The 12,745-nt window shown below is 56.0% G+C and overlaps 1 protein-coding gene across 2 annotated transcripts in view; it reads left to right on the top strand.

The window, feature by feature from the left end:
* Positions 1-12,745, top strand: part of GSE1 (Gse1 coiled-coil protein) — a 400,693-nt gene that overhangs the window by 353,291 nt on the left and 34,657 nt on the right. For both annotated transcript variants that reach the window (XM_016197171.2, XM_087827100.1), the window contains exon 3: positions 11,885-12,103. In XM_016197171.2, coding sequence (XP_016052657.2) covers positions 11,885-12,103 — 219 coding nt within the window. The remainder of the gene's footprint in view (positions 1-11,884; positions 12,104-12,745) is intronic.

Raw genomic sequence — 12,745 nt, 5'->3', positions numbered from 1 at the left:
TCAGTTGTGGCCAGAAAATGGTGACCATCCTGCCAGTGGCATGGTTGGGACTAAGGAGATCACAACTCATTGTTTGTGACTGTTAGGCAAGCTTTGTCCTGGTGGCTCTGTTCTGAGGTCCATTTTGGCTGGAAGGTAGTTGGTTTTTCTTTAGTGGGGCATATACTGATGTGTGGACATGGTAAACAGAGCTTTGAAGATGGTAGATGAGTCCGGGTGAGGAAACATGAAAACTTGGAGTTTTCTGGATCTTACCTTTGATACCTGGGTAGATCAGCCTGGGTAGATGATGTTGGGGGATGATGTTAATACCAGGGGTTTGATATATAAAGAGTTTCATGCTGTAGGAGTCAGTAATGGGTTCAAGGATGCCTCACATATCTATGGGGTTTACTGGTGGCCTGCTGTGAACTTGGTAAAACTATCTGCAGAATTAAATCAGTAGGTGTATTTTTCTGGTGAGAATGTCTGGTCTGCAGCCCAACTTGAGAATGGACCTTTTGGCAAAAGCAAAAACCATTTTATAACTTGAGGCCAGTCCTGGCTTGAGTGAACTGGCTTTGATTCAAGTGAGACCCACCTGTGGTTGACACGTGCCAGGATCACGGCCTCCTGCCTGATGGGCTCTCACCCCCCGAGGCTGAGGGTGGAGGTGTTGACCTGCTCCTGCTAAATCTGGATTGGATTCAGATGTTGACAACATCTGAGCTGAGGGGCCTGGCCACTGATGGTTATTAAGCTCCTCCAGACGTTGTTCATTGCCTGAGCCCACGAAGGGTTTCAGAGCTGGAGACGCGCCCCTGGCATTGAGCGAGCAGGCCAGCCCAAAGTGATAGGGAGTGGTGGAGCCTTTGGCAAGCTGGAGACTTAGGGACAGACTAAGAGACAACTGCCGCTCTCAGGATTGTGGTTTTGTGGCTTCTGATTTTTTACGAGAAACTGGAAATCTTTATTTTGACTTGAAATTTTCTGTTTTAAAACATTCTTCATTGATTTGCATTTAAACAATATGACTTTAGGCCAAATAAAAACAGATCTGTGGGTAAAAGGCGGCCTGCTTATTAGCTTTTCCCTTCTCCTGTCTAGTCGTCCCTCCGGGGTACTGGAAACTGAGGCTTGGCCCATCAGTGACCTGGCAGTGCTCCGCCGAGAAGCTGAGTTGGGGACTGGGCAGAGAACTGGTCTCCTGGCTGGTTTTCCAACCAGTGATCCAGTCCCCCGACTCACCCCGGGTGGTACCTGCTGTTCGGAGCTCCCAGCCTGCCTGTACAGGGATGCAGGCATCCCCTTTTCCGCATTGAGTCTGGTCACCTGTGAAGATGTAGCTGGTGGACGTCCTGATCCCTGTTCCGCCCCTGAGCACCTGCTGAGTGCCCTTAGGGGCTGGGGAGCCAGGTGGAGAATGCCCACCCCGCAGAGACAGCTTTTGTCAACCTGCACTCAGTATTGAAGGCACAAATGCTCTTATATTCTCTGTCCCTCCCTCCCTCTCTCCTAGAGTAGCTTCTCACCTGAGGGGCAGGGCAGGAGCTGGTTGAACACTCAGATTCCTGGGCCCAGCCTCCTCTCTGCAGGGAGGCAGCAGGAAGCAGGGCCTGGGGCTGGTCAGGCAGCAGCCTCTGCTTCCCTCTAGTCAGGGTGTATCCATTTGGAGTAGGGACCTGGCCTTGACCCCTGCCCTCCTGGCCTGTTTCCCCACCTGCTGGCCCCGGCCTGCCGCTGTATGGAAATTTGGAGGCTTGGAGGCATTCAGTGTCCACCTCCTGGCCAGGTTGGGTTCGTCTCCCTCAGGACCTCTTGTCCGCATTGGACACCTTTGACCCCCACCCACTTCCTACACTCTGCACCTCCTGAGTCACTGAAAGGGTTCCTTTGTGAGCAAGGCTGTGCTCAGAGGTGGCCTGGTTAGCTCAGGCGCTGCAGGCACACAAAGGGTGGCCTCCAGGTTGTGTCCTAGGCCTACTGTGGCTCCAGCATGGATTCCCTGCAGGAATATGGGCTCAGGGGAGGGGGAGGGCCCAAGGTCAGGTCTTCATCTTTACCCCCTGGCTTTGTGTCATCTCTGATCCTCACTGGGACCATCTGTAAAATGGGGGTGGTATGGAGGTGGTCGCTGTCTTAGCAGCCAGCAGTTATAGGACTGGGGTCTGCAAAATGGGAGGTTACCCCTGGTGTGTGTGTGGGGGGGGATCCTTTTCATTGCCCTCTCTCTTTCATTGTTTTGGTTAGTCCTCACCTGAGGGTATTTTTTCCATTGTTTGTTTGTTTGTGTGTTTGTTTTAGAGAGAGAGGGAGGGAGAAAGGGAAGGAAGGAAGTGGAGAGATGGGGGGGTGGAGCAAACCCACAACCCATGTGCGTGCCCTTGACTGGGAATTGAACCTGCGACCAGCCAGGATGCCCTCTCATTTTTAAGAGGACACTTCTGGTACAGCAGCAAGGAAAATGGGGTTCCTATCCTGGCTCCTCAGCCTCTCCGCATGCAACCTTAGACATGGTATGACTCCCGGCTTCAGTTTGCTCATCTGTAGAGTGGGGGTAAGAGGCAGAATAAACCGTGGTAGGGGGCTCCTTGGCCCTGGGACCACTGAGCCCAGCGCATTGGACGCAGGGGTGATGGAAGGGGTGGGAATTGGGCCAACTGGGGTCAGCTCTTGGCGCTCTCTCGGTTCAGCAGTGTGACTCTGGGTGGTCTGCCTGACCTCCCAGTCTGCTGGGGGGTCTGTTCTTGGAGTTATTGTGAAGGGTAGCTGATGCTCAGGGCAAAGTGTTCTAGAATGAGCTTGGGAAAACGTTCCCTACAGTTGATGATGATGTTAGGGAATGGCTCCCGGGGTCCAGGATGCTGTGCTGCAGCCTTGACCTTGTCTCTCAGCCTTTTCTTATCTTAATTGTTCGCTTCCTCGAGGCTGTCAGGCCCTTCCAGTCCCCTTGGCTGCTGGTTTCTGCCTCTTCCCTCCCCTCCCAGGACGGCCCTGCCACCCCCTAGCTGCTCTGAGCCTTTCATCTGTCCCGCCCAGGCTTCTCCAGACGCAACAGCTTAGAATAATCTCTGTCAAATGTCGCTGCCATCTGTTGCCTGACTTCCGTCCTTCCCCTCCACCGGAACCTCCGGGACTCCCAGTCATCTGTGGCCTTGAACCTCAGCCCCCTAGACTGTCCTTGGAGGCCTCTGTCAGCGGGCTGCCTGGGCGCCAACCCTGTGCCCATCACTCTTCTTGCCACCTACTTTGTAACTCCTACCCAGGACAACCCCCACTGGTGAAGTAGCCTGGGGCCTAAGCCCTGCCGGATCTGCCCCCCCGCCATGTGCTACACTTGCACTGAGTAGCACACACATATAGGGGTCTCCTGAAAGCTCTTGGCTACTGTTCTCCCCAGAACCCGGATTCATCTTCCTGAGTTACTAACATGGCAGTGGGCGGGCAAGGCTGGGGAGAACCCTAAATGTTGCCCCCATCAGCCCCCACTTGCTGCAGCCGTGGGGGCATCCTGGGGCCTGGACTAAACCCACTCGCAGCTACTGGCTGACCCCAGAATTACCTTTGCAAACAGCTCACCCTGTGGTGCCAACTCTGTGGGGGTGGACTCTCCCCTAGGGGAGTGGGCTCCTGTCTCATTGCTAGGGTTCTGGCAGACACTGTCTGCTCCTGCCTTCAGCATTCTGTAGTGACTTAATAAATGCTGCTGAGTGACAGGTCTGCACCACAGGGAAGGCTGACAGCCTTGTCGTAAAATGAGCGGCCTTGTTACTTATTTCACTCCTGGGTCAGTGTCCCCTGTAGACACACAGGCTGGCCTCTCTCCCTTCTCCTCCCTCCCCCTCCCTCTTCTCCCACAACTCTTCTTCCCTCCCTCTTTTCTCCCTTTCCCTACCCTCTCTGTCCTCCCCCTCTCTTCTCTCCACCCCCTCCCCCTTGTGTTCTCTGGCCTCTCTCTCCGGTTCCAGGTCAGGATCCTGGCCATCTGCTGGGGCCTTCTCCCGCTCCAGCAATTAGTGAGGGCTTTGGCTCAGCCTGCCAGCTACTCAGGGCATTAGCCTTGGGGCATAAGCCCTGTTCAGGGATTCAGGGCAAGAAAAAGGCCCCAATCCCCTTAGAAGCCTACAACCTGAGGGGGTGTCCTTAGTAGAAAAAGAACATTAAGGTGTCAGCAGGCCACCCCTGTGCATCTGGGAGCAAAAGGACCTTCCCCACTCTCCCAGCCTCCTCTCCCGCCCCCACCCTCACCCCAAGAAAAATTGCTTCGTGTGAGTAAGCTCAGAACACCCAAAGGCAAATATAATAATGAATTTATTATGAAACCGCTCAGGCTCCCGGGATCACGTGGCACTGAGCTGCCTCCTGGCTGGGTCTCTATATAGGCTGACCCGGCCTTGTTAAGGCTGCAGAAGCATCTCCCCTTTGGTGGGGGCAGAGGGGCCCCAAGCCAGGGGGGGACGCCCTTTATTTGTTCACAAACATTTCTTTCTGCTGTAATGAAAAATTACCAAGAGGGGTGATTAGAGAATGCAAGTCCAGATTGTGCACGGGGCCTGAAAGTGAAGCCCTGCTGGGCCCAGCCTTGCGGGGTGTAATTACCCCAGGGGGAGCCGTCAGGGGGAAGGGGCGGATTGGTGCTTGAACCAGGAGCCAGCAGAAAATTCATCTCGGCTATTAGCTTGTAATTACAGAGCATGGAGGGAGCAGGCCTGAGGTCTGGAGCCTGGAAGAGCTGGGATGAAAGGAAGTGGTAATTATGGGGTCCACGGGAGGCCGGGAGGGAGGGAGAGAGGGAGGCTGAGTGCTGATTAATAAGGCCCCTCCACTGTGGCGCAGAGAGGGGAGCAGGAGCCAGCACCACATTTAATGGGGTAGGAGCCTCCTCCACTTTTTAAACCCTGCTGTTGGGAGCCTTTGGACAGCATGCACCCCAATGGGGCCTGTTCTGTAGAACACAGAGCAAGGTGGGTTCTGAGAAAGCATCCTGGGTGTTCCAGCCAGGCCTGCCCCTCGCCCTTGGCTGTTTCTTCCTTTCTTCCATGCCTTTTTCTTTTTTTTTTTTTTTTTTAGCTTTATGCTGCTGCTGGTCGTATTAAAAACCTAGGCAGAGGAGAGAGGAAAGTGTTGATTACAGACACCACAGTTCAGTAGAAGGAGCAGAAGCGGCAGGGGCCTCATCCAGGTTCTGAGACAGGCAGGCTGGCTCTGCTTCTCCAGATCCTTGTCTTCCATGGAGTGGCGGGGCCTGGTCACTTGTGGGTGCTGTTAGCCTGGTGGCTTTTCCTCTCTGCCTGCCCTCAGCCTCTGGCAAAAGCTCATGGGCTCTGGGCTCGGGCTCTGTTGGGCCGGCTTTGGAAGGGTCCAGGGAACAGAAAGCTGGGGCTGGCGAGGGAGGGGGCTGGTGGCTTGAGGGGGCCCAGGAGCTGTTGGATTTTGCTTCTAGGGGTCTGGCTGTGTTGGCTCTTTTCTCCTGGGGGGTATGGTGGGTGGAGGGGACAGCCTATGGGGGCTGGAGGCCCTGTCTAGAGACGGCAGCCTGCGATGCATATCAGGAAGCCATGGAACTGGCTCACTCTCCTGCTGAGTCAAGTATGTCAGGGGAGCTTGTACTAGGCAGCGAGGGGGCTGTCCCTACCTCCTCACCCCCCTGTGCCATCCCCAACCCCCCAGCCCTCATCTATCATTGGCCTTCACTCAGTAGCGCTTACTCCCAGCTGTTAGGATAATGAATTTACATGAGCTGATAATGTAGACAAGAATTCAGTCAATGGCCAGAAGCGGCAGAAGTTAATAAGTACCTGTCTAATGAGGGCAGGGGGAGTAGGCACCCTGGGGCCCCCTGAGGGTGCAGGGGCCGCCCCCAGGCTCCCCTCCACCCACCCCTGGGCCTCCACTGTCACAGTGCCTGGCCTCAGCCCAAGAACAGCTGTGTGTAGGAGGCCCAGTCCACCATTCTTGGCAGGGCCTGGGGGGTAAGAGCAGGGAGTGGCCCTGAGTGAGCCCCTGCCTTCGACTAAGGGGCGAGGCAGGGGTGGGGGGTTCTCAGTCCCGTCAATCCACAGCAGGTCCAGGGTGACCCTCTACGGGGTCTCTAGGTTCCCCGAGCTTGGTCCCTGTCCTTCTGTTCTAGGTGTGCGGGAGCTGCCATCCCTGGCTGCGGTGTCCCCCCCAGACCCCCTGCTGATGCGCACACGCTGAGGAAGAATGCTAATTTTAGACTCCTAATGAAGCTGCTCATTTGGAATTCTATTTTAAGTGACCTGACATCAGCAGAGCAGCTTTCCTGGCTCATAGCTGTTGGAGCCCACAGCTAACACCATGGCAGGGATGCTGGCTATGGGGGACCCCCAGGAACCCAAGGGAGTGTCTGGGGAGCAGGTGCCAGGCTTTGTCTGAGGATGGGGAGGGCAGGCTCAGTGGGGGGGGAGGGGTGTCACTGTCTGGATACCAGCAGGAACTTGACAATGACATTCAGGTGGTGGCTGACCCAGGAAAGGAAGGGGAGGCAGAGGGTGGACCTGACCACCAGGAACCTGGCTGCTGGAGGTGGTGGGGCTGGGGGCTATAGGTGAGGGTTTGGGTTCCGGTTCCAGCAGGGACACCCCAGATCTCTTGGTTTCTGCACCTGGCTGGCTGGCTGCCCTCATCTGGGGGACACCCCCGTGCTCCTGTTGGCTGTCCCCACTTCATGTAGGCGAGTCTCCATCTCTTTGAGGGCCCCCATGTTTTGAAAGCGCGGTTCACTGCAGAAATACCAGAACCTCAACAGGTTAAAAAGAATAAAAAAGCGATGTGCTCCTCTTGCTACCACCTAAAGGCACCCACCACCAGCCATAAGGGGTGTGTGGCATTTTGGTGCCTGGCCTGGGATTTGCCCTGTGGCTGCCACCTGCCTGTCCACCTCTGTGCCATCCTGCCCAGCGTGGGCAGCTGGCGGCCACAGCATGTTCACCCGAGTTGCCAGCTGGCCAGCCTGTCATGCGGCCACTGAGCAGTGACCTCACATCTGCTCCCCGGGCCTCTGGAGCTGGTTATTGGGAGGTGCACAGGTTACATTGCCCATCCTCCCCTCCCTGCTCCTCCCGTCTGTCGTGGCAGTGTATGTGCTGTGGGGCAGGGCAGAATGAGTCTGGATCTGGGCCCTGACCAGCTTTATGTAAATGGGATATAGGTGCTGTTTGAGTAACTGGTCCTGCTGCTGACCATCTGTTAGTCCTTGGATCCAAGCCTGCCCTTCCTCATCTGTAGAATGGGCATAAATACACCTTTGTCTTAGGGTGTTTGGGATTTAAACAGAAGTGGCCACATCTCTCAGGAATGGGGGGAGGGGGGGTGATGGCATCAGAGGGGACTCTGTGGCTAAAGGCACAGAGTACTTCTTTGTAGATGGTTGAACTTTTTCTGTTCAATATTATTTCATATTAGCTTCAGTTATATAGCATAGTGGTTAGACAACCAGATGGTTGAACTTCTTGGGCTCCAAGAAGGAAGGGAGGTGAGGACAGGTTGAGAAGGTAGGTCTTGATCAGACAAGCATGTGGTGACTCTCAGTGTATCAGCTACCTGATGCTGTATAACAAACTGCAGTGGCACCTCAGTTTTCAAATGTGATCCGTTCTGGAAACGTTGGAAAACCGAGGGATCCACAGCTGACAGCTAGACCTCAGGATCTTGCCCTCAGCAGAAGCCCTGGGGCATGTTCGACTCCGGAGGCGTGTTTGAAAACCGAAGCATTTCCGTCTGGGTTTACGGTGTTCGTAACCCGAAATGTTCGGCACCGGAGACGTTCGAAAACCAAGGCACCACTATATCCCAAACCTAAAAAACATTCAGGGATTCAGGAACCGCTCAGCTGGTGGTTGTGTCTAATCTGAGGCTTGACCGGGGTGGAAGAGCAGCTGCCGAGATGGCGCGTCACACGGCTGTTGACTGAGAGCTCGGCTCCCTGAAACGCATCTCCACAGGCTGCTTGAGCATCCTCACAGCATGGCAGCTGCCACCCCCAGCTCAGGCGATCAGAGAGGAGGCGGCTGCCCAAGTGTCTGCTGACTTTGTCTCAAGTCACACACTCGCTTCCCCCACATTCTGTTCATAGCAGCCTGGCCCACATTCAGGGGAAGAGAATTAGTCTCCATCTCATAAAGGGATGGGTGACAAAGACTTTGTGGACATTTTTTAAACCACTACACAACAGGCCCCTTATCCGCAGGGGATGCACTGCAAGACCTTCAGCGGCTGCCTGAAACCACAGATAGTAGTACTGAGAACCCTCTACATACTTTGTTTTTTCCTATACATGGGGACACTTTACAGCTTCTCTTGGGTGTATCTGAGTTGCCAGCTTCACTACCCTTGCACTTTGGGGCATTATTAAGCAAAATAAGGGTTATTTGAACACAAGCACTGAGATACCGTGACAGTTGATCTGATGACCGAGATGGCTACTAAGTGACCACCAGGCAGGGAGTGTGTACCACATAGAAACACTGAACAAAGGAATGCTTCATGTCTCGGGCGGATGGCAGGACGTTGCATCATGCTACTCAGAACAGCACACAATTTAACACTTAAGAATTGTTTATTTTTGGAACTTTCCATTTAATATTTTCAGACCCTGGTTGACCGCGGGTAACTAAAACCTCAGAAAGCACAACTGCATATTAGGTGAAACTATTGTAGTCAAATATACTTTATTTATTTTAGTCAAATATACTTTAGCTCTGTGTGCGTGTTTACGCCTTTGGTCAGACTTTATGGTTAGGCCTCAGACTGGGCATGTGGTGTAATGAGCGGTAAGAATGCTGCATCTGAGCCCAGGAAATGGGGTTCAAGTCCTAAACGTGCTGCTTAACTATGTGACCGTGAACCATCTATATGGCCTTAACTAGTGTTCAGATAGCTCCTGGCTTTAGTTTCCCCACCTGCACTCTGCTGGCCTCTGAGTGTTGCCTGAGGCCATGAGGAGTGGGCACAGGGTGGGGGGTGCTACGTGGTGGCTCTGCTGGGGACCCCACAAGTTCAGGCCTACATCTTAGCATCTCTAGACAACCCCCCCCCGAAATTGACCCATTGAATGTGGATGCCAAGCAAGACCCTGAGGACTTGTGGACCACCCACATCAGCTTCTGTATGAGGGGACCACATCCTTGGTGTCCCCTGTGGGCAACAGGATGAGAGCTCTGGTCCCCTCCATCCTGGGGCGCCCTGTGTTAACCTTCACCAGCTGCCGCAGCTGCCTGCTCAGGGACATGGAACTGGCCTTCCGCCTGAGGCGTACATGCCAGGCTGGGCCTGGCTGTCCCCAGGCCTGGGGGAGGCAGCAGCGGGGAGGGGGAGTGTTGGGGTGGCCACCCCAAGCAGTGCATAGACTTCTGACAACACATCGCCTTTACCTGTTGAAGCCCTAGGGTAGGGCAGGAAGCACAAATCCAGCAGCTTCTGCCCTGGTTTACTAGGCCTGACCTGTGTGGCCTTGGCCAGAACCCTCACCCTTCTGGACCTAGGACCAGAGTTTTTGCCCCAGTTGGCTGATGGACTGTATAATAAGTGATCCCTGGTGTGTGCCTGCCCTGCTCTGAAGCCCCACACATAAATTAGCTCCTTGAATCCTTCTGGGATTAACCTCAATGAGGTAGACTTTCTCCTTATCTTAACAGACAAGGAGACAGGTTCAGAGAGGTGAAGTGACTTGCCTGAAGTCACACAGCTAGAGGCTACAGAGCCAGGTTAAAGCCCTGGGTGCCTGGCTGCTGAGACAGTGCTGAGCCCTTAGCTTACCTCTAGGCCCCTGCTTTCTGCTGACTCCATGGCCTTGGCTGTACCTCCCATCCTCTCTGGCCTTGCTGGCCCTGGGAGGAGGAGAGGGCACTAAAGACAGCCTGGGGCCAAGCTTCCAGAGCATGTTGTCCATCGTGCTCACTGGTCCTTAAGTGGTTGGCTGGGTGCCAGGCTGGCTGAGAAAGGACTTGTCAGAACCTGCGCTTTCTGGCAGGCAGGCTGCTGGGGGCAGGGACCCCATGTGCCCCCAAGTTCTTGGGTTTCTCTGCTGGGTTCTATGTGGCTGTGGACATGTGGCTCCCTCCTCTCCCACCCCCTCCCTCCCAGAAAGAGGAGGATACCAGGGGTCAGCCTCGGGTGGGTGCCTGGGCCACTCAGTGGGGCTGCTGCTGGGGGACACTGCTGCACACGTGACCCACCGGCAGCTGTGAGGCCAGCTTGCCGGCTGTGGGCACAGGGGCTCTTGTGGGGTCCTTTGTTTCCGAGGTACAAGCCCTCACCCGAAAGAATGGTATTCCCTCGAGCTTATGCCTGCCTCAGTATTGTCTTTTATGCGTCAGCTGCTCCCCCCACACATACACACACACTGCCACCACCTTGCACCCTGCCTGAGCCCCCAAGATATTTTTCCTGCCCAGCAGGAGACTAATGGCACCAGCATGGCTTGGCTGTCTGGGACTCTGGGCTAGGGCATGTGTTCAGGGGCAGTGGGCAGGCCTGCCCCTGTGGGGTCCCCTGTGCTCACCTGGCCACTTGGGAACAGGCATGGAAGCAGGTTCCAATAAGAACTGTTTGGACTTAACACAGAATCCAGAAGGTGAGGTGGGCTCTGTGGTGGGGTCGCAGCCTGGGGGTGGGCCTTGTTCACATCCCTGCCCCATAGTGTTCTTCGATTTTGCGTGCCCCAGGCCCACAACCCTACCTACCCCCTCCCCAGACGACTCCACGGGGTTCCCAGGTCTCCGTCTGGGGGTTTGGAAGTCAATTTGCTCCTCCCTGTGCACGTCCTGTGGCCCCTGCAGCTTTGAAGCCAGGCCTTGATTTACTCCTGGAACGCGCCATGGTGAGGGAGCAAGGACTGGGCTGGGCGGGTGGCCCTGAAAGGGCAGGAAATGTTCATGGAGAACTTATTTATGGCACCCGTCTCCCGCCCAAGACAGAGCTGGGCCCTTACTGATCAGCTGTGCAGGGCAGGGGAAGGTTCAGCCTCCTCGCTGACACTTGAATGGGACTGGAAAGGCTGGGGGCTCTTAATAAGGTGGCCAAGTACCCACCCCCAATGGTGTTTGATGTCACCCTGGTGGGCGGCAGCTCCTTGGCCCCCAGTGGGGAGAGGGTTTCCCCACCGATGACTGTTAGATCTGCAGTTTCGTGTCTTTAGCTTCTCCAGGCAGGGTCCGCACCTGGTGAGGGACCACGGCGGAGTCCGGACACTGTGTCCCCCACCTCTCCCTCAACTGCTGGCACTACCCTTCCTCCACCGGCTGTTCTCTGAGGCACCTTCTCAGCTGGAGACCATTCAGGGCCCTGGGTGGTTTTGGGACTCAGGAGGGCATGCTGGGGACAGGCAAGGGCTCCAGGCCACCTGCCTAGGTCAGGTACTGAGCCTTCACTGTCTGAGCCTCGTTTCCATTTTTCTAAAATGGGGACAGTAACAGTGCCAGCTTCATCGGCGTTGTGCCGAAGGCCTGGCAGAAGCATGTCAGCCAGGAGTTGCTGGCGTGCTTGTATTCATTGTCGTCGTTAGTTCAGCCCTTTTCCTTTCTGCTGGCCCCGTCCCTTGCCTCCCAGGCCTGCCCACTGGCCCTGGAGAGGTTGTAGGATTGTGTGGGTCGAAACTTTGGGCTTCTGGAATCACTGGGGTTTTGGGCATACCTTGTTCTCTAATTACAGATCCAAGAGGGTGGGGGTGGCCCTGGATCCTCAGGGCACTGGCTGGACTCTGGGTTCATGGCCCATTCTCTCTGCAGCGCTGGCTCTCTCTGCTTTGCCTGCCTCTCCTCTGGGGCCGCCCAGGCTGCTTCTGCTCCCTGCATGCCGCCTGCTGGCCGGACCCCGAGCCCCGGACCCCGCTCTGGTGCTGGCCTCCTGCTCTGGGTGACCTCTGGTTCTTCTCTTCCTGTTTCAGGCATGAGCCATGAGCCCAAGTCCCCTTCACTAGGAATGCTTTCCACCGCGACCAGGACCACCGCCACCGTCAACCCCCTCACCCCCTCGCCGCTCAATGGCGCCCTGGTGCCCAGCGGCAGCCCCGCCACCAGCAGCGCGCTGTCGGCCCAGGCTGCGCCGTCCTCCAGCTTTGCCGCCGCGCTGCGCAAGCTCGCCAAGCAGGCAGAGGAGCCCAGAGGTAAGCGGCGCCCGCCACGCGCCTTCCCGCCGGACCTCCCTCCGCTCCCGAGAGGACAGGGGCAGCCGGGAAGCAGCTGGTCCCCACCGGCAGGAACCGGGGCTCCCATCTACTCCTGGTTTTCTTGTGCTGGTTCTGTCTGGAGGGAGCAGCACAGTGAGCTCAGGCCCTCCCAGACCCCTGCCTGGCCAGCGAGCCCACCCAACCATGGGCACCTCTGCTTGGCTTCTGCTTTTGCTCTGTCCCCCACCTCTGTCCTTTCTTATATCCAGGAGCCACCATGGGGGCGTCAGTGGTGGGGATGTGACCCGGCTGAGGAAGGTGCCTACAGGGGCAGTGCTCTCCCCTGACCCTTCTCCCTAGAGCCCCTGGATTGTTCCTGGGGGGCCCATTCCCCAGGTCCCCAATTTCCCAGAGAGCCATGTGGCTCCAGGCTCTGATGGCCACTTCAGATGTGTCAGGGAACAGTCTCTGTAAAGTCAAATGATCCTGGAGCAGGTGTTTCTGGGGCAGCTCAGCCCACCACTGCCTATCTCCCTGAAGTAGGAATTGCTTGGTGGCATGGACAGAGGTTGGTGTTGGTGTGCCCTAGGGGTTCAGAGCCATAGCTCCTGGTGTCTCTTGGGCAGTGACATGATGTGT

Source organism: Miniopterus natalensis, chromosome 18 (genome assembly GCF_054644295.1).
Source record: "Miniopterus natalensis isolate mMinNat1 chromosome 18, mMinNat1.hap1, whole genome shotgun sequence".
NCBI lineage: Eukaryota > Metazoa > Chordata > Mammalia > Chiroptera > Miniopteridae > Miniopterus > Miniopterus natalensis.
Note: the sequence above shows the minus strand (reverse complement) of the source record. Positions and strands in the feature narration are given on the sequence as shown.